This window comes from Equus przewalskii, chromosome 14, assembly GCF_037783145.1.
Source record: "Equus przewalskii isolate Varuska chromosome 14, EquPr2, whole genome shotgun sequence".
Classification (NCBI taxonomy): domain Eukaryota; kingdom Metazoa; phylum Chordata; class Mammalia; order Perissodactyla; family Equidae; genus Equus; species Equus przewalskii.
In genome coordinates this window covers 68,867,430-68,882,499 of record NC_091844.1, presented here as the reverse complement: position 1 = coordinate 68,882,499, position 15,070 = coordinate 68,867,430, and the positions used below count along the sequence as shown (strand labels likewise).

At 46.3% G+C, this 15,070-nt stretch overlaps 1 protein-coding gene across 3 annotated transcripts in view; it reads left to right on the top strand.

The window, feature by feature from the left end:
• Nucleotides 1-15,070, top strand: part of DPYSL5 (dihydropyrimidinase like 5) — a 91,970-nt gene that overhangs the window by 27,304 nt on the left and 49,596 nt on the right. For 2 of the 3 annotated variants that reach the window (XM_070573065.1, XM_008513040.2), the window contains exon 2: nucleotides 13,918-14,182. In XM_070573065.1, coding sequence (XP_070429166.1) covers nucleotides 13,922-14,182 — 261 coding nt within the window. In that variant the 5' untranslated portion in view covers nucleotides 13,918-13,921. Of the gene's footprint in view, nucleotides 1-962; nucleotides 1,046-13,917; nucleotides 14,183-15,070 lie in introns of all 3 variants that reach the window. The other variant, XM_070573066.1, reaches the window with a different exon arrangement.

The following is a 15,070-nucleotide window of genomic DNA, read 5'->3' as shown; positions in this document are numbered from 1 at the left end:
CAGTCCTCTATCCCAGTCAGTGTTAAGCACTTCTGCCCCTCCGGGTACTGACACAGCCCTTCTCTTAATTCATATTGAAATTTTTGTTTATGCGTTTCTTTCCACTGTGAACTTGTGAGCTCCTTGTGAGCTCCTCTGGGAGTTAGTGCAGGATCAGGCACTTAGCTTAGTCCCATGTAGTCAGCACTAAACCTGCCTCTGTAATCCGGTTTGCATTTTAGCAAGCTCATTACGCTAACGGTGTGGAAGCCGCAAGACCAGTTAGAAGTATCCAGCGAATGGTGATGTCATAGTCCAGCTAGATGGTAATGGCCTGAACTGAGGCGGTGGGTTTGGAGAAAAGAAGACAGATATGCAGCAGATTTAGGCAGAACAGACAGTGCTTGAGTACGGTGCTGTGTTTGAAACGTCTCCTAAATGTTCAACCCACAAATAAATCAGAATGTTAGCCCATTAGCATAGTCCCGACCTTTTGATTCTGGTATTATCTGGTGGTTACAATTACCTCTACTCCTATTCCTTTCCATAAAACTCTGTGACCTTGGCTAGTCATCACCTCCAGTCATCATCTGTCAAGTGGAAATAGCTTGTCACTTCCAAGGGCGGTTGTGAGATTGTTTCAGTTGAATGCCATGTGTAAGATCCTTCATGGCCCCTGACACATGCTGCACTCAGTGAGTGTCAGTTCTCTGGTCTCCTTTCCCTCCTTACTTTGCCATCTTCTGACAGATCTGAAGGATTCCTAGAGAGAGAAGCTGAAATCAGTTTTTATTGGGTTTCCACAAATCACAGGCGTGCCCTGGACAGCTGGTCTCCATCTGTCCACACCAGCTCTCCGCTCTGCTCTGTTCGTCCATCCTGCAATTCTTGCTGTCGTCCCCAGTCTGTTTTCCTTTTCCTCCGGAGAACCTCCCAGCATTCACTCCTTTCTCAGGTCTGCTCCTGCCTTTTCTGTTCCACAGGCACCACCTAATTAACCCACGACCTCCTCAAGCCTGGATTACTGCAGTCACTATTCTCCCAGTCTCCACTCAACCTGTGCCAGGTAAAGAAGCGGGAAGACCAGTCTCCAAATCATGTTTTGTCCCCTGACCTTACTCAGGATCCCTCTCTGAATGCTCCTGGTGTCCTGTGCTCCGTGGGTCACATTTAGAGACTCTTCCTCTGCCTGCCTTGACTTCACCCCCTGGCTCTCCAAGCTGCTTCCTCATCCCTGTCTAATCCCTCCGCCCCAAGGCAGTTCGTCTGCTTGCGATGCCATCCCTACTTACTTACTTCTGCCTCTTATCTCTTCTTTGTCCCAGAGGATGCCTGCTTTGTTCCTCTGCCCCAGGCTTTGCACCAAACACCCTCACAACCAGCACAGAACTCTCTTTTGTGAAGCCTCCCTGCCCATCGCTAGTAGCCCCTTACTGTGGCTGACGCTTTGTACATGCAGAGTGCTTTCACAGCGCTATCTCCTTTGATCGATCCTTGTTCCTTCCTTCAACCTATATTTAATGAGTTTGCTCTGCATGCCAAGCCCTTAGAAGGATAAAATAAGGCACAGGCTTTGCTCTCAGGGAGCTCCAGTCTAATACCTATGAATTCCAACCACAGTTTCTTCAGCCATAAAATGAGGATAATAAGGCCTAATTACTTCGCAGGGCTATCGCAAGATTTATGTGAAATTGTCTGTGAGGCTGACACATAAAGAGCTTAATGGCAGTGATGTGCTGATGGTGTTGATGCCCACTTTACAGCTGAGAAGACAGGCTTGGAACAGTTAAGGGTGTGCCCCAGTCACACAGCCAGAGGGCCACAGCCAAGTTCTGTGCTTGTGGCCCTGCCCCACCCCATCGCGCACTCCATTCCTCCTCATCCTCACCCGTGCATCCTTTGCATCCTCACTCGCTCCCATTCGACTCTCAAAAACAGATGTCTGAAATGCAGGCACGATTGGGCCCTAGACGAGGGACGTTGGTCATTTTCACCCCTAGTCCTTTCTGTAAGCTTCCTGAGAGTGCCCATTTGGCCTGCCACTCTTGGTGGGCACAGGGCTTCCCACATGTGCCCAGCTGTCTCACCTGTGTGAGTTTGTCCCCAGCAAAGCGATGATTAAGCTCATGGTGGCTCACCCGCCTTGCTGCCCATCTCCCCATAGTTGGGTTCCGTTTGTCCTATATTTGTGCTAGCACTGAAGAGATTTGCTTCTGAGGCTCCAAGAATTCTGGATTGGGATAAAAATATTTGTTTGCCTCAGTGATGGAGATGAGCCAGGCCCACGAGAAGGCAGCTGTCAGACGCAGGCAGGGGATGGGGGACGCCATTGGTCGGGCGGAAGCATTATAATGTGTCAAGTCAATGGCAGGTAAAGGCGTTGCATTTGGGAGAGAGAGCTGGAAAGACATTTTAAGCACAAGATGAAATATCTGTTACCTCTCTGAAAGAGGCTTCTATCACAGAGAAAAAAGCTTGTGCCCTTCTGAAATCTATTTCAGAGTTGAAGTAAGGGAGGAGATTGGTTTGCTCTCAAGCCCAGTCCTTTTAGGAAACCTTCCCAGAAGGTGGCAGGATGACAGCAAGACTTCCTGAAAAGAAGAGGAAAAGTTTTTCACCTTATTTCACTTTTCTTCAAACAACATGTGGTTTAAATTACCATATTTATTCTTCATTATAAAATCAATATAATATTATATAGAAAGTGTGAAAAATTAGAGGGGGAAAATCACCTATAACCCCATAAGACAAACCTTGTTTATTTCATCTGGTCTGCTTTGTGCGTGTGTATTTTTACATGGTTGTAATAATACCTGACATATCATTTTTGTACATTGGCATGAGGTTTGTTTTTTAAAAATGTTTTATGAGATACATACAGAGGAGCAGAAAATATATGTACAATTTAAAAGAACAATTTAAAGCAAACACCCGAGTAACTCCCACCCAGGTAAAAGTCTAGAGTATTTGCAGCTCTTAAGGAGATTCTCCCACCCTCTGCCCCTCCCCAAACATAGGGCCCCCCCCCCTCCCCTGGAGATAACCACCATCCTGATTTGTCTGATCATCATTTTCTTGGTTTTTTTTCATGGTTCCACCACTATATGCCTAAACACTATAATTCACTTTTACCTATTTTGAACGTTATATAAATGGAATCATACTGTATTTACTATTTTGTGTCTTGCTTCTTTCCCTCAGGTATTGTTTGCGAGATGTTGTATGTGGTTGTAGTTAGTTCATACTAATTTTCAATTTAAAAGAGAAAGAAAGTAGAAGTTTTGTATTTCCCCTCAATTTTTATCCCAAATCTAGACTTTCTCAGGTAGCCTAAGTTTGTGATACTTTTATAGTTAGGAAAACTCATTCTCTTCCTTGTTGGTGACTTTCCCCACCCGCCACCTGAGCGTGCCTGTCTCCGACCGGGGAGAGTCTTGGCCCTCCCTTTCTGGCAGTGGGCGCTGACCCCCTCCACCCTTTGGCTGGTGTTCTAGGAAGCAGCCACTCTGGGCTGCTGGAGGCCCTCGAGCTGCAGCTGCCGTTCTTCCAAGGGAGCTGATGGAATTATTTCTGGGGCCTGGAGACAGCTGGCGAGAGTGTGGAAAGCACAGCAGGGCCAAGGAATCTGCCAGAAGCTTGGCCACGGGGAGGATTGTGGTGGTGATGGTGATTCTACTGGTCACAAAAAGCCTGGTGTTCTCTGGCTGAAGCCTCAGTGAGGAGCAGGAATTCTTGTCCCCAATGCTCACATTGCCTCCCTCTGCTCCTCTTCCCGGGCTCTGGAGGAGCCGGGCTCACGGAAGGGGGATTTACTCCTATTTGTGGTATTTGCTGGTGCTCGGCCTCCCCAAGCCTCAAATGAAAAGCCTCCTGACCTCAGTAAGTGAGCACTTAGGAGCTCGGTTTCTGCCCAGATGCCCAAGACGTGCATGCATGGGCTAGGATGCCCACGTAGGCACATGCCTGCGTCAACACGCAGGGAAGCCTGTCCTGTCCCCACGACACACACACTCGCACGCACTCTCCGATTTGCCTTCCGACAACTGCCCTGTCGCTCTCATAGCTAATCTTGTTGAACAGGTGGTCTGCAGCTCCGTTTCTTACCACCCTCTCACAGCTAATCCTTTGGAATTTCGCTTTTGCCCTCTGCACTGATGGTGCTCGCTCATTAAGCCCAGCCACACTGGGCCAGGCCAGGTCAGATGAACCTGCGGGATTAAAACCTCTTACTTGATCTTAGCCTGTTAAGGACTCAGCCCTGTTGGATTTATATATGCCTTCCCAGAAGCCAGGCCCTCCTCTTGGGCTCCACTTGGAGCAGCTCCTTTGTCCTGAACTTGTTGTTTGCGCTTTCTCCGGAACGGGCCCTTGTCCACATTCACACCAGTCACAAGGATAGATTGGGGGCATTTTTGCCTCCCTTTCCTCTTACTCCCCTGAAGAGGAGGCCCTGGTGCTGACCCTCATCTGTAGTCTTGCCCTTTCTTGACCTACCTGGCCCTGTTCCACCTTCTCTACTGAGTGATGACAAAGGTAATGACAGTATTCCAGATGCAGACGCTTCATGGTCTTGTACAAGTGGTCCCCAGTTACAAGCACTGTGGGGCAGCCCCCACTCAAAATGACCCCTGCCACCGATAGGCTTGATCCTGCCCAGCCCTGGGTTAATGGAACGGGGCCTGTGGGGCAGTGGAGGCCTCCCGACTAGCCAATAGGTGCAGAAATGGTTTATGGCTACCGGAGGAGGGATCCAGTGATTCAGGGTGGGTGTACCATCGTCCACAGCCTCTCTGCCCTCCATGTGCTACGCCTCGGCCTGACCGGCCCTTCTTCCTGTCCAGGTCCCTGGTCTCCAGGTCCCCAGTAGTCCCTAGAGACGCCTGAGACCCGGATGAAAGATAGAGGACCTGCCCTTTTACTTTCCGCCGTTCCTCTCCCCCGCCTGGGCTCTACTTCCAGAATCCCTCAAAACATCTTACACAAAACTCCCAGGTGACCAAAATCAGGCCCACCACTCAGACCATTCTCCAGGATGCTGACACTGGCCTGGGTCGGAGGGGAATCTAGGAAGAGTCCCGGGTTTTGGGGTGGGTGATTAGGGATGGTGTAGTTGGTCTGGGACGGTTGACCATTCCCGTGGAATGGTCCACCTGGCATTTGGGTAATGTTAAAATGCCCTCACTCCCTCATTATTAGCATAGAATAGGTTCTCAGGTTCCTGCTTACCTGGGAAAGCAGAGAACTGGGTGGTGAAGAGATCAGGCAGAGGACAGAGGAAGTGTGATTATGGGATGTAGGGAGAGGTGATCATGGGGTAGGAACAGCCGTGATCTTGCCTTTTTTTTTTTTTTTTACATGTTGCCTAATTGTTGTTAGTCATTAGTTCATACAAATTGACTAGAGAAGTGGTTATGTCTGAAGGGGGATGTGGGATGGGACAAAAGAGGTGCGGGGACTTCATCAGTAATGACAATGGTGAGTTTACAGGTGTTTGTGTCATTTTACTTTACACCTTACATATATGTTATAAATATTACTTTAAATCTACTCAAGAGTTGATAAAACAAATTAAGAATTAATTATAAAATTATACTGTGCTTTAATATTAGTTAGGAATTGTTTAGTGCTTTACTACTTAGAAAGCAATTTTTTTTTTAGGAAGATTAGCCCTGAGCTAACTGCTGCCAGTCCTCCTGTTTTTGCTGAGGAAGACTGGCCCTGAGCTAACATCCATGCCCATCTTCCTCTACTTTAACTGTGGGACGCCTGCCACAGCATGGCGTGCCAAGCGGTGCCATGTCTGCACCTGGGATCCGAACCGGCAAACCCCGGGCCGCCGAAGCGGAACGTGCGAACTTAACCGCTGCGCCACCGGGCTGTCCCCTGAAAGCAATTTTTTAAAAAATTAAATTTATTGACTTGAACCCTTAGCTACTGCTTACTCACCTCAAACTTCCCTTTTTGGCTTTTGTGTTCTTTTGAACCTTTACCTTTAATTTGTTCTCATTTTTCAACTCAAAGAGATTCCCTTTCCAGAATCATCCCAGGACAGGATGCTGTAAGTGTGGGCACCCCTACTCCATTTAGGGATGGCTCTCCCATCGTTCTGTTTCTCTTTTGTGTGTGCTGATCAGAAGAAAAATAGCTGCATGTTTTCATTTTATTTTCCAAACTCCTGCTATATATTGCCTTTGGATCCTTTAGCAAATGTTATTTGCTTGGAGCAAGGGAAAAGCCATCCAGTGTGTCCCCAGTGACCTGCACTGGCTTCACCTGCCCCACCTGTTACCGCCCTGGGCTGCTGTTTGGGTTGGCTTAAATGGCACAGATCCTTCATGTCACAGGGCAATTGTGTAGCTCTCGTCCTGCATTGACCAATTATCTGTAAAATCACACATTTTTCTGTGGATTCTACCAAAAGAGGAAATGTGAGTCTTAAACCAATACCTATCAAGTTAGTTTTAAGGTCTTTATGCGAAAAGGGTCCCCTTTGCACCAAGAAGGGCTCTCCCATGTGTCTGTACTGAGCCCCCGAGTCCCTCGGCATCCTCCAGCTGAGCTGCTGGCAGGAGGCAGCTGTGCAGGACAGACTGTGCATGCTCTCCTTGTCTCACACCTCCCTGCAGGCACGGGGGAACTGGGGAAGGTGATGACAGAAGCAGGCAATTCCAAGACACAGTGTTGGGGTTGGCATTTCCTTGGCAGGACTAATGCTGTGCATCTTCTAGGAGTGTGGGGGGTGTGCATTTCATGAACAAGAAGCAGCAGCTGCCATAACCTTGACTGCCCACTCGGCAAGATGCCACCTGTGCAGTTCTGCATTGGAACTGCTCCACAGCAGTAAAAAAGACAGGAGGGTGGGCGGTGCAGGAAATTTTCTGTTATCCAGCAAGACAGTTACTGGATAGTGGGTAGCAATAATTGTTACTATTTTAAACATGAAGGGGATTCTCATGAAAGACTGAACTCCCAGGTTATAGTGTTGGGACCCCCTCCCACACCCAGAAGTCCCCGTTTCTCCAGCTTGCACATCACCTTAGTTCTAACCCATCACTGGTTCAGGAACATAAGGAATCCATGCCGCAGAATCAGGAAGCTGGGGGGCACAAGCTGTGTACAACTGGGTAAATCTTGGCATATCAAAGATAGCCACCATCTTGCTGTGGAAGGCATCGTCGCTTCTCTGAATAAATTGTAGAATTCTTAAGATCCCCATATTTGCAGCATAACAGTACTCCGTTAATCCTGGACTGATTCCTTTCGATTCAAGGTCACTGTTGGTCAAGTCCGGGGACTGGAGGGAAAGTCAGGGTAGACTTGATGAATCTATGCAGCTCTAGAATTATTCCTTCTAACAACATTTAACTATCTGGCACTTTTTTGCATTTCTGCCTGGGAGGACAGACATGTGGTTTGACTTCTTCCATCTGCATTGACAAAATAGCTAATCAAAGTTCTTGGTTAAACAAATGGGAATCTGGGCTACAGCCAGAAGTCTTCAGAGGAGGTGACGTTTATTTTAAGGCCCTGTTGTTACTTAATGGTGATTTGATTATAATGTTCATTTTGTCTAATGTAGTATCTTAGTCACCTTAGGCTGCTGTAATAACAATACCGTAGACTGAGTGTCTTTAACAGCAAATTTTATTCCTCATAGTTCTGAAGGCTGAGAAGTCTAGGATCAAGATGCTGACCTGTTCAGCTCCTGGTGAGGACTGTCTTCCTGGCTTGCAGACAGCTGCCTTCTTTCTCTGTCTTCACACGGCAGAGAGAGAGAGAGCTCTCTCATGTCTCTTCTTTTCTTTTGAAGTATAGTTGACGTACAATATTATATTTGTTTCAGGTGTACAGCATAGTGATTTGGCACTTATTTACATTACAAAATGATCACCCTGATAAGACTAGTTACCATCTCTCACCTTCCAAAGGTATTACAATGTAGTCGTCTATCTTCCCGATGCTGTATATTACATGCCCATCACTTCCTTATTTTATGGCTGGAAGTTTGTACCTCTTATCCCCTTCACCTATTTCACCCTTCTCCCTACCCGCCTCCCCTCTGGCAACTACCAGTTTGTTCTCTGTATCTGTGAGTCTGTTTCTGTTTTGTTTTGTTTCATTTGTTCATTAGTTTTGGTTTGTTTAGATTCCACACAAAAGTGAAATCACACATTCTTCTTTCTCTGTTTAGCTTATTTCTCTCAGCATAATACCCTCTAGATCCATCCATTCTCGTGTCTCTTCTTGTGAGGGCACTAATCCCATTTATGAGAGCTCCACTCTCATAACCTAATTACCTCCCAAAGGCCCCACCTCCCAATACCATCACACTGGGATTAGGACTTCAACATATGAATTTTGGAGGAATGCAAACAATCTACAGCATTTAGTAAGCCAGTGGGCCAGATATTGGCTCTGTGTACACAGTTATTGTATTTTAGAATAAAATGGGGGACCTGAAGCATCATAAATTAGTAAAACTGATACTGGCCTTCTCTAGGCCAGGATCACTACAAGAATGTCCTCTGAACATGCTGCCCCCACCAGAGCAGGGGGAAAGACAGCCAGTGGCATTTGTCGTGCTTAAGCGTGTGTATTTCAACAATTGTGCTCAAATCTCTTCCCTTTTGAGGGACTCTCCTAAGAGGCCCAATATATTTTGCCCGCTCACCCACCCCCCTCACTCCATCGTGTCCACACATTCATACACACACAGACAGCAGGCTCGCTGTAGAAAAAGATGCTAGTAACATCTTTCCTTTGTTTATTTTAGCAAAGACTAGCAGGGGAAGTGTAGGAATGACATGCTAATGAGGTTACTGGGGGAGGTGAGAAGCATAATGAATGTCGACCATCAGCAGTGAGCGGGGACAAGGAAGGACGGGGAGTATTTAGAAATGTAGAGAGATGTGGGGAGGATACTGGTGTAAGAAGACATTCCTACAGTCACCAAACAGCTAGTCTCACCAATTCACAGCTCTGGTGCATGGTGAGAGATACCCAGTTTAAACCAATCCCTAAGTTAGTTTTAAAGTTTTTAGGGAAGAAGTGTCCCCTTTACACTTTAGTTACTTAGCAGTGCAATTATTTGTGTCTCTTGCTGCTAGAGTGAACTTCTTGAGAGCAAGGCCCTCGTTTTCTTTAGAGTTGTCTCCAGTTTGACGCGGAAAGGAGCGAAGTTACAGAATACTTCACACAAATCTTCATTTTAAAAATATTCTCCAACGGTGGTTACCAGGGAAAAGGGGGGGTGGGGGGAGGGCACAAAGAAGGAAGTGGTGTAAAACTCCAACACTCATTCGTGATAAAAACTCTCAGCAAACTAGGAATAGGGAGGAACTTCCTTAACTTGACGAAAAAACATCTACAAAAGGCCTACAGCTAGGAGGATTGACAGCATATCACGGTGGAGTGAGCGCTTCCCTTAGACTCTCCCCCCCTAAGATACTATGAAAAGTATACACTTACTTTTAAGTTAGTTACTTTTAAGTTAAGTTAGTCACAACATGACTAACAAAAATGTACAACTGAAATCTCACAAGGTTGTAAACTATCACAACATTAATAAAAAAAAAAAAAAAGATATTCTCCAAAAGTACCACAGGCAGGAAGTGTGTTAAGCAACTGTGCTATATTGTCCGAACACTGCAGTGCAGGCCTAGTGTTCTGAGGCCGTGGTAACCCTGGAAGGCTGGGCCTGCAGGCCGTTCTGATGACAGCAGCCCCTACTCTGAAGCTGGAAGTCTGCCAGAAGGTCGGGATGGAGCACACAGCATGCACTGAAGTGGCTCTACCAGGCAGTTTACGATCCGGGGTCTGGGTCACTCCCCTTCCATATGGGCGGTATGGTTCATGGCTAAGAGTGTAGGCTCTTCTATTAGTCTGCTCAGACCGCCATAACAAAATAACAGACGGGGTAGCTTAAACAACAGAAATTTATTTTCTCACACTTCTGGAAGATAGAAGTCCGAGGTCAGGGTGCCAGCATGGTTGGTTTCTGGTCCGAACTCTCATCCTGGCTGGTAGCTGGCTGCCACCGTGTCCTCACATGGCCGTTTTTCTGTGCTTACACATAGCACTGGATTGGGGGGGCCGGAAGCGAGCCATCTGGCGTCTCTTCTTAGAAGGACACTAATCCTATGGGATCAGGGCCCCACCCTTACGACCTCATTTAACCTTCCTTAGAGGCCCATCTCCAAATATAGCCGCACTGGAGGTTAGGACTTTAGCACAGGAATTTTAGGAGGACACAAGCATTCAGTCTATAACAGCTCTAGATAACTATCTGGCTTTCAGTCCCTACTGTGTTACAAACTAGCTCTGTGACCTTAAGGAAGTTCCTTTAACTTTCCTAAGCCTCAGCCATTTCGTGGTAAAAATGGGGGCAATAATGGTACCTGTCTCTGGGCATTGTAAGGATCAATCAAGATCACTTATATGGCGGGCTTGGTGAAGGGCCCTGCGTATATAGGTGTCACTGATTGTTAACATTAGTACCAGGGTTCTCTAAGCTCTGAGAATGAGTGCTGTCTGAGGTAGTCCTGGGAGTCCAGTCTGGCCTGGATTCCAGGACTAGCCCAGGCTTGTGTGAATGGGATGCCCAGACCAGAAGAGTTCCAGGACTCCCCAGTAATACTCAGGGGAGCCCAGCCTCTTCAGAGCCAGGTTAGCCTTTAGAGATTCCCAACACAGAAGTGGAAAAAGACAGATTGAGTCGTGGAGGCAGCCCAGGGGTTCTAGAGAAGGGACGAGTCTTATAGCAGCTCCATCGCCGCCTCCCTCGTTCATCTCCTCCCAGAAAGGATGCAGAGGTAGGAACTGAGCCTGCTGGACCTGAATGGAGGGTCACAGGGAATTCCTTCTGGCTTCTTTTTAGCTTAAAAATAAAGCTTTTTAACATAACTTTCCAGATTATAAAAGGCAATACAAGTTTATTGTATATAGTTTGAAAATAGAGAAAACTATGAAGACCATAAAAATCACCTGTAACTCTTCTGCCCAGAGTTAATTCTGATAACCTTTCCTTTAGGTCAGACAGACCTGGATATGAAGCCCATCCTTCCTGTGGAGTTGTGTGATCTTTAATGTGCTACCTGTTCTTTCAAAACCTCTCTTCATCTTAAAATAGATCTAACGTTCTTGCCTTCTTTCTTCTCAGGGTTTCTGTGTGGGTTAAATGCATGTGAAGTGCCAGGCACTGGGTGTTAGCTGTTGCTCTTTTTCTATTGAAGAAGATGCCCATGGCTTTGATTCCAGCATGAAAGCTCAGACAAGAATCCCCAGTAAATCATTATCACAGCAACCTTCCAGGTTCTCCACCCTCCAGGTGTGTGCTATGAGCGTGCATTCTGGATTAATAAGCAAATCAATATTCTCATTTACAATATTGACATAAGGACTATGCAGCAATTTCCTACCATAATAAATATTCCTATTTTTCCTCTTAAAGCTGCTTTAAAAAGTGAGGATTATGTATTTGCACAGAGGATTAGGTGTGTGTCTTCTTTCAGCAACTCCTACCCCCAACACCATCTCCTTCTTCTCACGCAAACTGAGAACGTGCATCTCTCCTTTCAGGTCGCATCTGGCGTTGGCTTTGTAATAAGAGAATGCATCTCTCAGGCTTTCTGGGCCTCCTTGGGCCAGAGCAGCTGCGTCCATCACCTGAGAACCAAACTCATTTCCTGAATACTGTGTATTAAATTAAAACTCCAGTTTTCAGATTTTAGGACAAAAGATCTCAGACGTGTTCTGCTTCAGACAATAGGCTTGTGGCTGTAACGGTCCCTGCCTTCCCGTCTCTCCAACCTGACTCCTCCCCACTGCCTCTCTGCCCAGTGCCTTCCACACGGAGAGGGGTCCCTCCTCCCCAGAGGTTGGAATGATACCTGGCAGGGAGCAGATGTTCATGGGGAACAGCTGTCTCTGTATAAGGGAACGGGGCTCACTCCCAGCCACCTGTCTGTTTCCCAGCATCGCCCCCAGCAGCAGCCCCCAAAGGGCCAGCCTATCCTAACAGCAGGAGAACCTGGCAGTTGAGTCTGAATAGGCACTGTACACTTTCTTAGTGTTCAGACTCCAGGCACTCCAGCCTGGCTAACTTGGCAAAAGAACGAGCCAACTGCTTACCAACTGTGTCTAGGAGAGCAGGTTAAGCTCTCCAGATATCTGACTTCTTTCCTTATAAGAGGTATTCCTTCAGCAGATTCCGAGGCCTTTTCATCCTGGGACACAGCCTTCCTGTAACTTGCCTCGTGGCAGGCAAAATGAAATGACAAGGACGAGGGAAATTTGCTGCCTCCTTTACTCTGTTCACAGTGATTTGCTATATTGGAAAAGGGACAAAAGTTGATCATTATCCTGGACATAGAGTTGCCAGATATCCCAGAAAACAAATATGGAATTGGCCTAACACTCATTGCTTTAAACCATTTTGATTGTGTTAGAGTGCGACAAGTAGATGAGGCCATTCATTCATTTGCTCACCAGTTTTGAGTATCCTGTACTGGATGCTGGGGGTGAGGAGGGGACAGAAACGGAGATCATTGATTACGCTTTTGCCTTTGAGGACCCTAGTCCAGAGGTGGAGATAGACTCCACTCTTTCCTTAGAGTCCTGGCTAGAACTCCCTTTGTTGAATAGCAGTAGTAAGAGTGGACATTCCTGCCTTGTTCCCAATCATAGGAGGAAAGCATTCAATCCTTAATCATTAAGTCTGATGTTAGCTGTAGGTTTTTGTAGATGTCCTTTATCAAGTTGAGGAAGTTAATTTCTATTCCTACTTTTCTGAGAGTTTTTATCATGAATGAATATTGAATTTTGTCAAGTGCTTTTTCTGCATCAACTGATGTGATTGTGTGACTTTTCTTTTTTAGCCTTTAATATAGTGGATCCCGTTGATTGATTTTCAAATATTGAACCAGCTTTGCATCCCTGGAATAAATCCCACTTGCATGGTGTATAATTCTTTTTACCTATTGCTGAATTCTCCTTGCTAATATTTGTTAAGAATTTTTGTATCTATGTTCATGATGGGTATTACTCTAGGTTTTTTTTTTGTGCTGTCTTTGTCTGGCTTTGGTATTGGGGTAATACTGGCTTCATAAAATGAGTCGGGAAGTTTTCTTTCTTTTCTAATTTCTGGAAGAGATTGGCATTAATCCTTCTCAAAACATATGGTAGAGTTCTCTAGCTTTTAAAAATATTGATTCTGGAGACCCAATCTGGACCAAATAAAGCTGAATCTCTGGGGGGTGGGGCTTGAGCATAGATACTTTACAAAAGCTCCTCAGATGAGCTTCTTAACGTGCAGCCAGCTGTGGAGCTTCAGTGTGCAAGTGGACTTCTCAGGGCAAACACTGGATGGTGGACTGAGCAGAATCCATCTGAGGAATGACATGAATTAAGCAGCTGTGAGGCCTGGAGAATTTGGCTCTCTGAGATGTGCACCAGGAGCCTCTGCTATCTTCAGGATCATGTGGTATACTTGGGACATTGGTCATACAAAGCATCTCAGTTTGACTTGGCTACTTAATAGCCATAAATTCCTTACTTAGCAGTTTCAGCTTTCTCATCTGTAAAATGCCACCCTTAGGGTTATTTCGGGAATAAAATGAGACTGTAGATATAAAAATGCTTCAGAACCCACACAACGTTTCCAGAAGGTAGAAATTGATGTTTGTTTGGGCCCCAGCTTCACCCTTACTGCCACTAAGTCATGATTCTCAGTAAGTCCCGCTGTAAAGTCAGTGGGAGGCTTGTGACACCCAGTTGGCTGTAGGACCAGTGCCCTCAGGCTGTGGAGAAACTTCCTCCCCATCCCCGCTCACTTACTCTGCCCATGGAGTTTGGGGGGCCTCTGAGAGGAAGAGGTGGGATCTTGGTTACAGTGAAAAGGGGCTTTGACCTTGACTGGTGCCTCCCTCTCACCTTCTGTAGGAACATGCTTGCCAATTCAGCCAGTGTGCGGATTCTCATCAAGGGAGGCAAGGTGGTGAATGATGACTGCACCCACGAGGCTGATGTCTACATTGAGAATGGCATCATCCAGCAGGTGGGCCGTGAGCTCATGATCCCCGGAGGGGCCAAGGTCATTGATGCCACTGGGAAACTGGTGATCCCTGGAGGCATTGACACCAGCACCCACTTCCACCAGACCTTCATGAACGCCACGTGCGTGGACGACTTCTACCACGGGACCAAGGTAATTCTCCTGTTTGCCAAAGATGCTTTCCCCTTTGACCTCTTCTGTTTTGGGGGCTGCTCCAGACCAGACTCACATGAACAGGATGCTCCCACTGTATTGATAAAAGGAAAAGGGTGCTCTCAAGGGGGCTACTGTGATCACTAAAATAGCAAAGTCCAGGCTAGATGTCATAGATTTCCAGGATTATAGAAAAGAAGATATTTAGACCTATTTTGCTGATCACCTCACTTACCTTTGTACCCAGGCCAGGAAGTGACATTGTTTTTAAATTTTTATGTCGTGTAATACAGACCTAGAAGAAGAGAATTAGCTGGTGATTGTTATTGTGCCTGTGTGTGGCAAGGAGTGGGGGTTGATCTGATGGATTTCTTTATGATGACAAGCTAAATTAATTCCCCAAAGATTATGAAAAGTAGATATGCCTCTTCTAGGTGATTTTAATAGCAGAAATTATGAGGCAGACATAGCTGGCTATCTTCTATTATCTCTTCTAGCTTGTTCATTATTTTTAAGAACAGCTTGAAAAATAGTGGCGGTGAGTCCTCTTTTCAGAGGGAGTTGTCATAGACAATATTTAACAGTCATTGAGCTGCGCCTGAGCTAACGTATGTGCCTGAATGCAGAATACAAAAATTCAGACCTGTGAAACAAATGAAGTAGGAGGAAATTATATTTTGCAAAAAGAGTCGCAAGTGGGTTCTTTTACCCTTCTGCTGTGCTCCAGAACCTCTGTCATTGCTGTCCTCCCTCTGCATTTTAATTATGTGTCACATGCCAGCCTCTCCCTGGACAGCAGACTCTGGGCTCATTAAGGGCAAGGCCTGGCAATATTCTTCTGCTTTCCCAGAGCCTGGCACTGACCTAGAACTAGAGTAGCTACCCAGT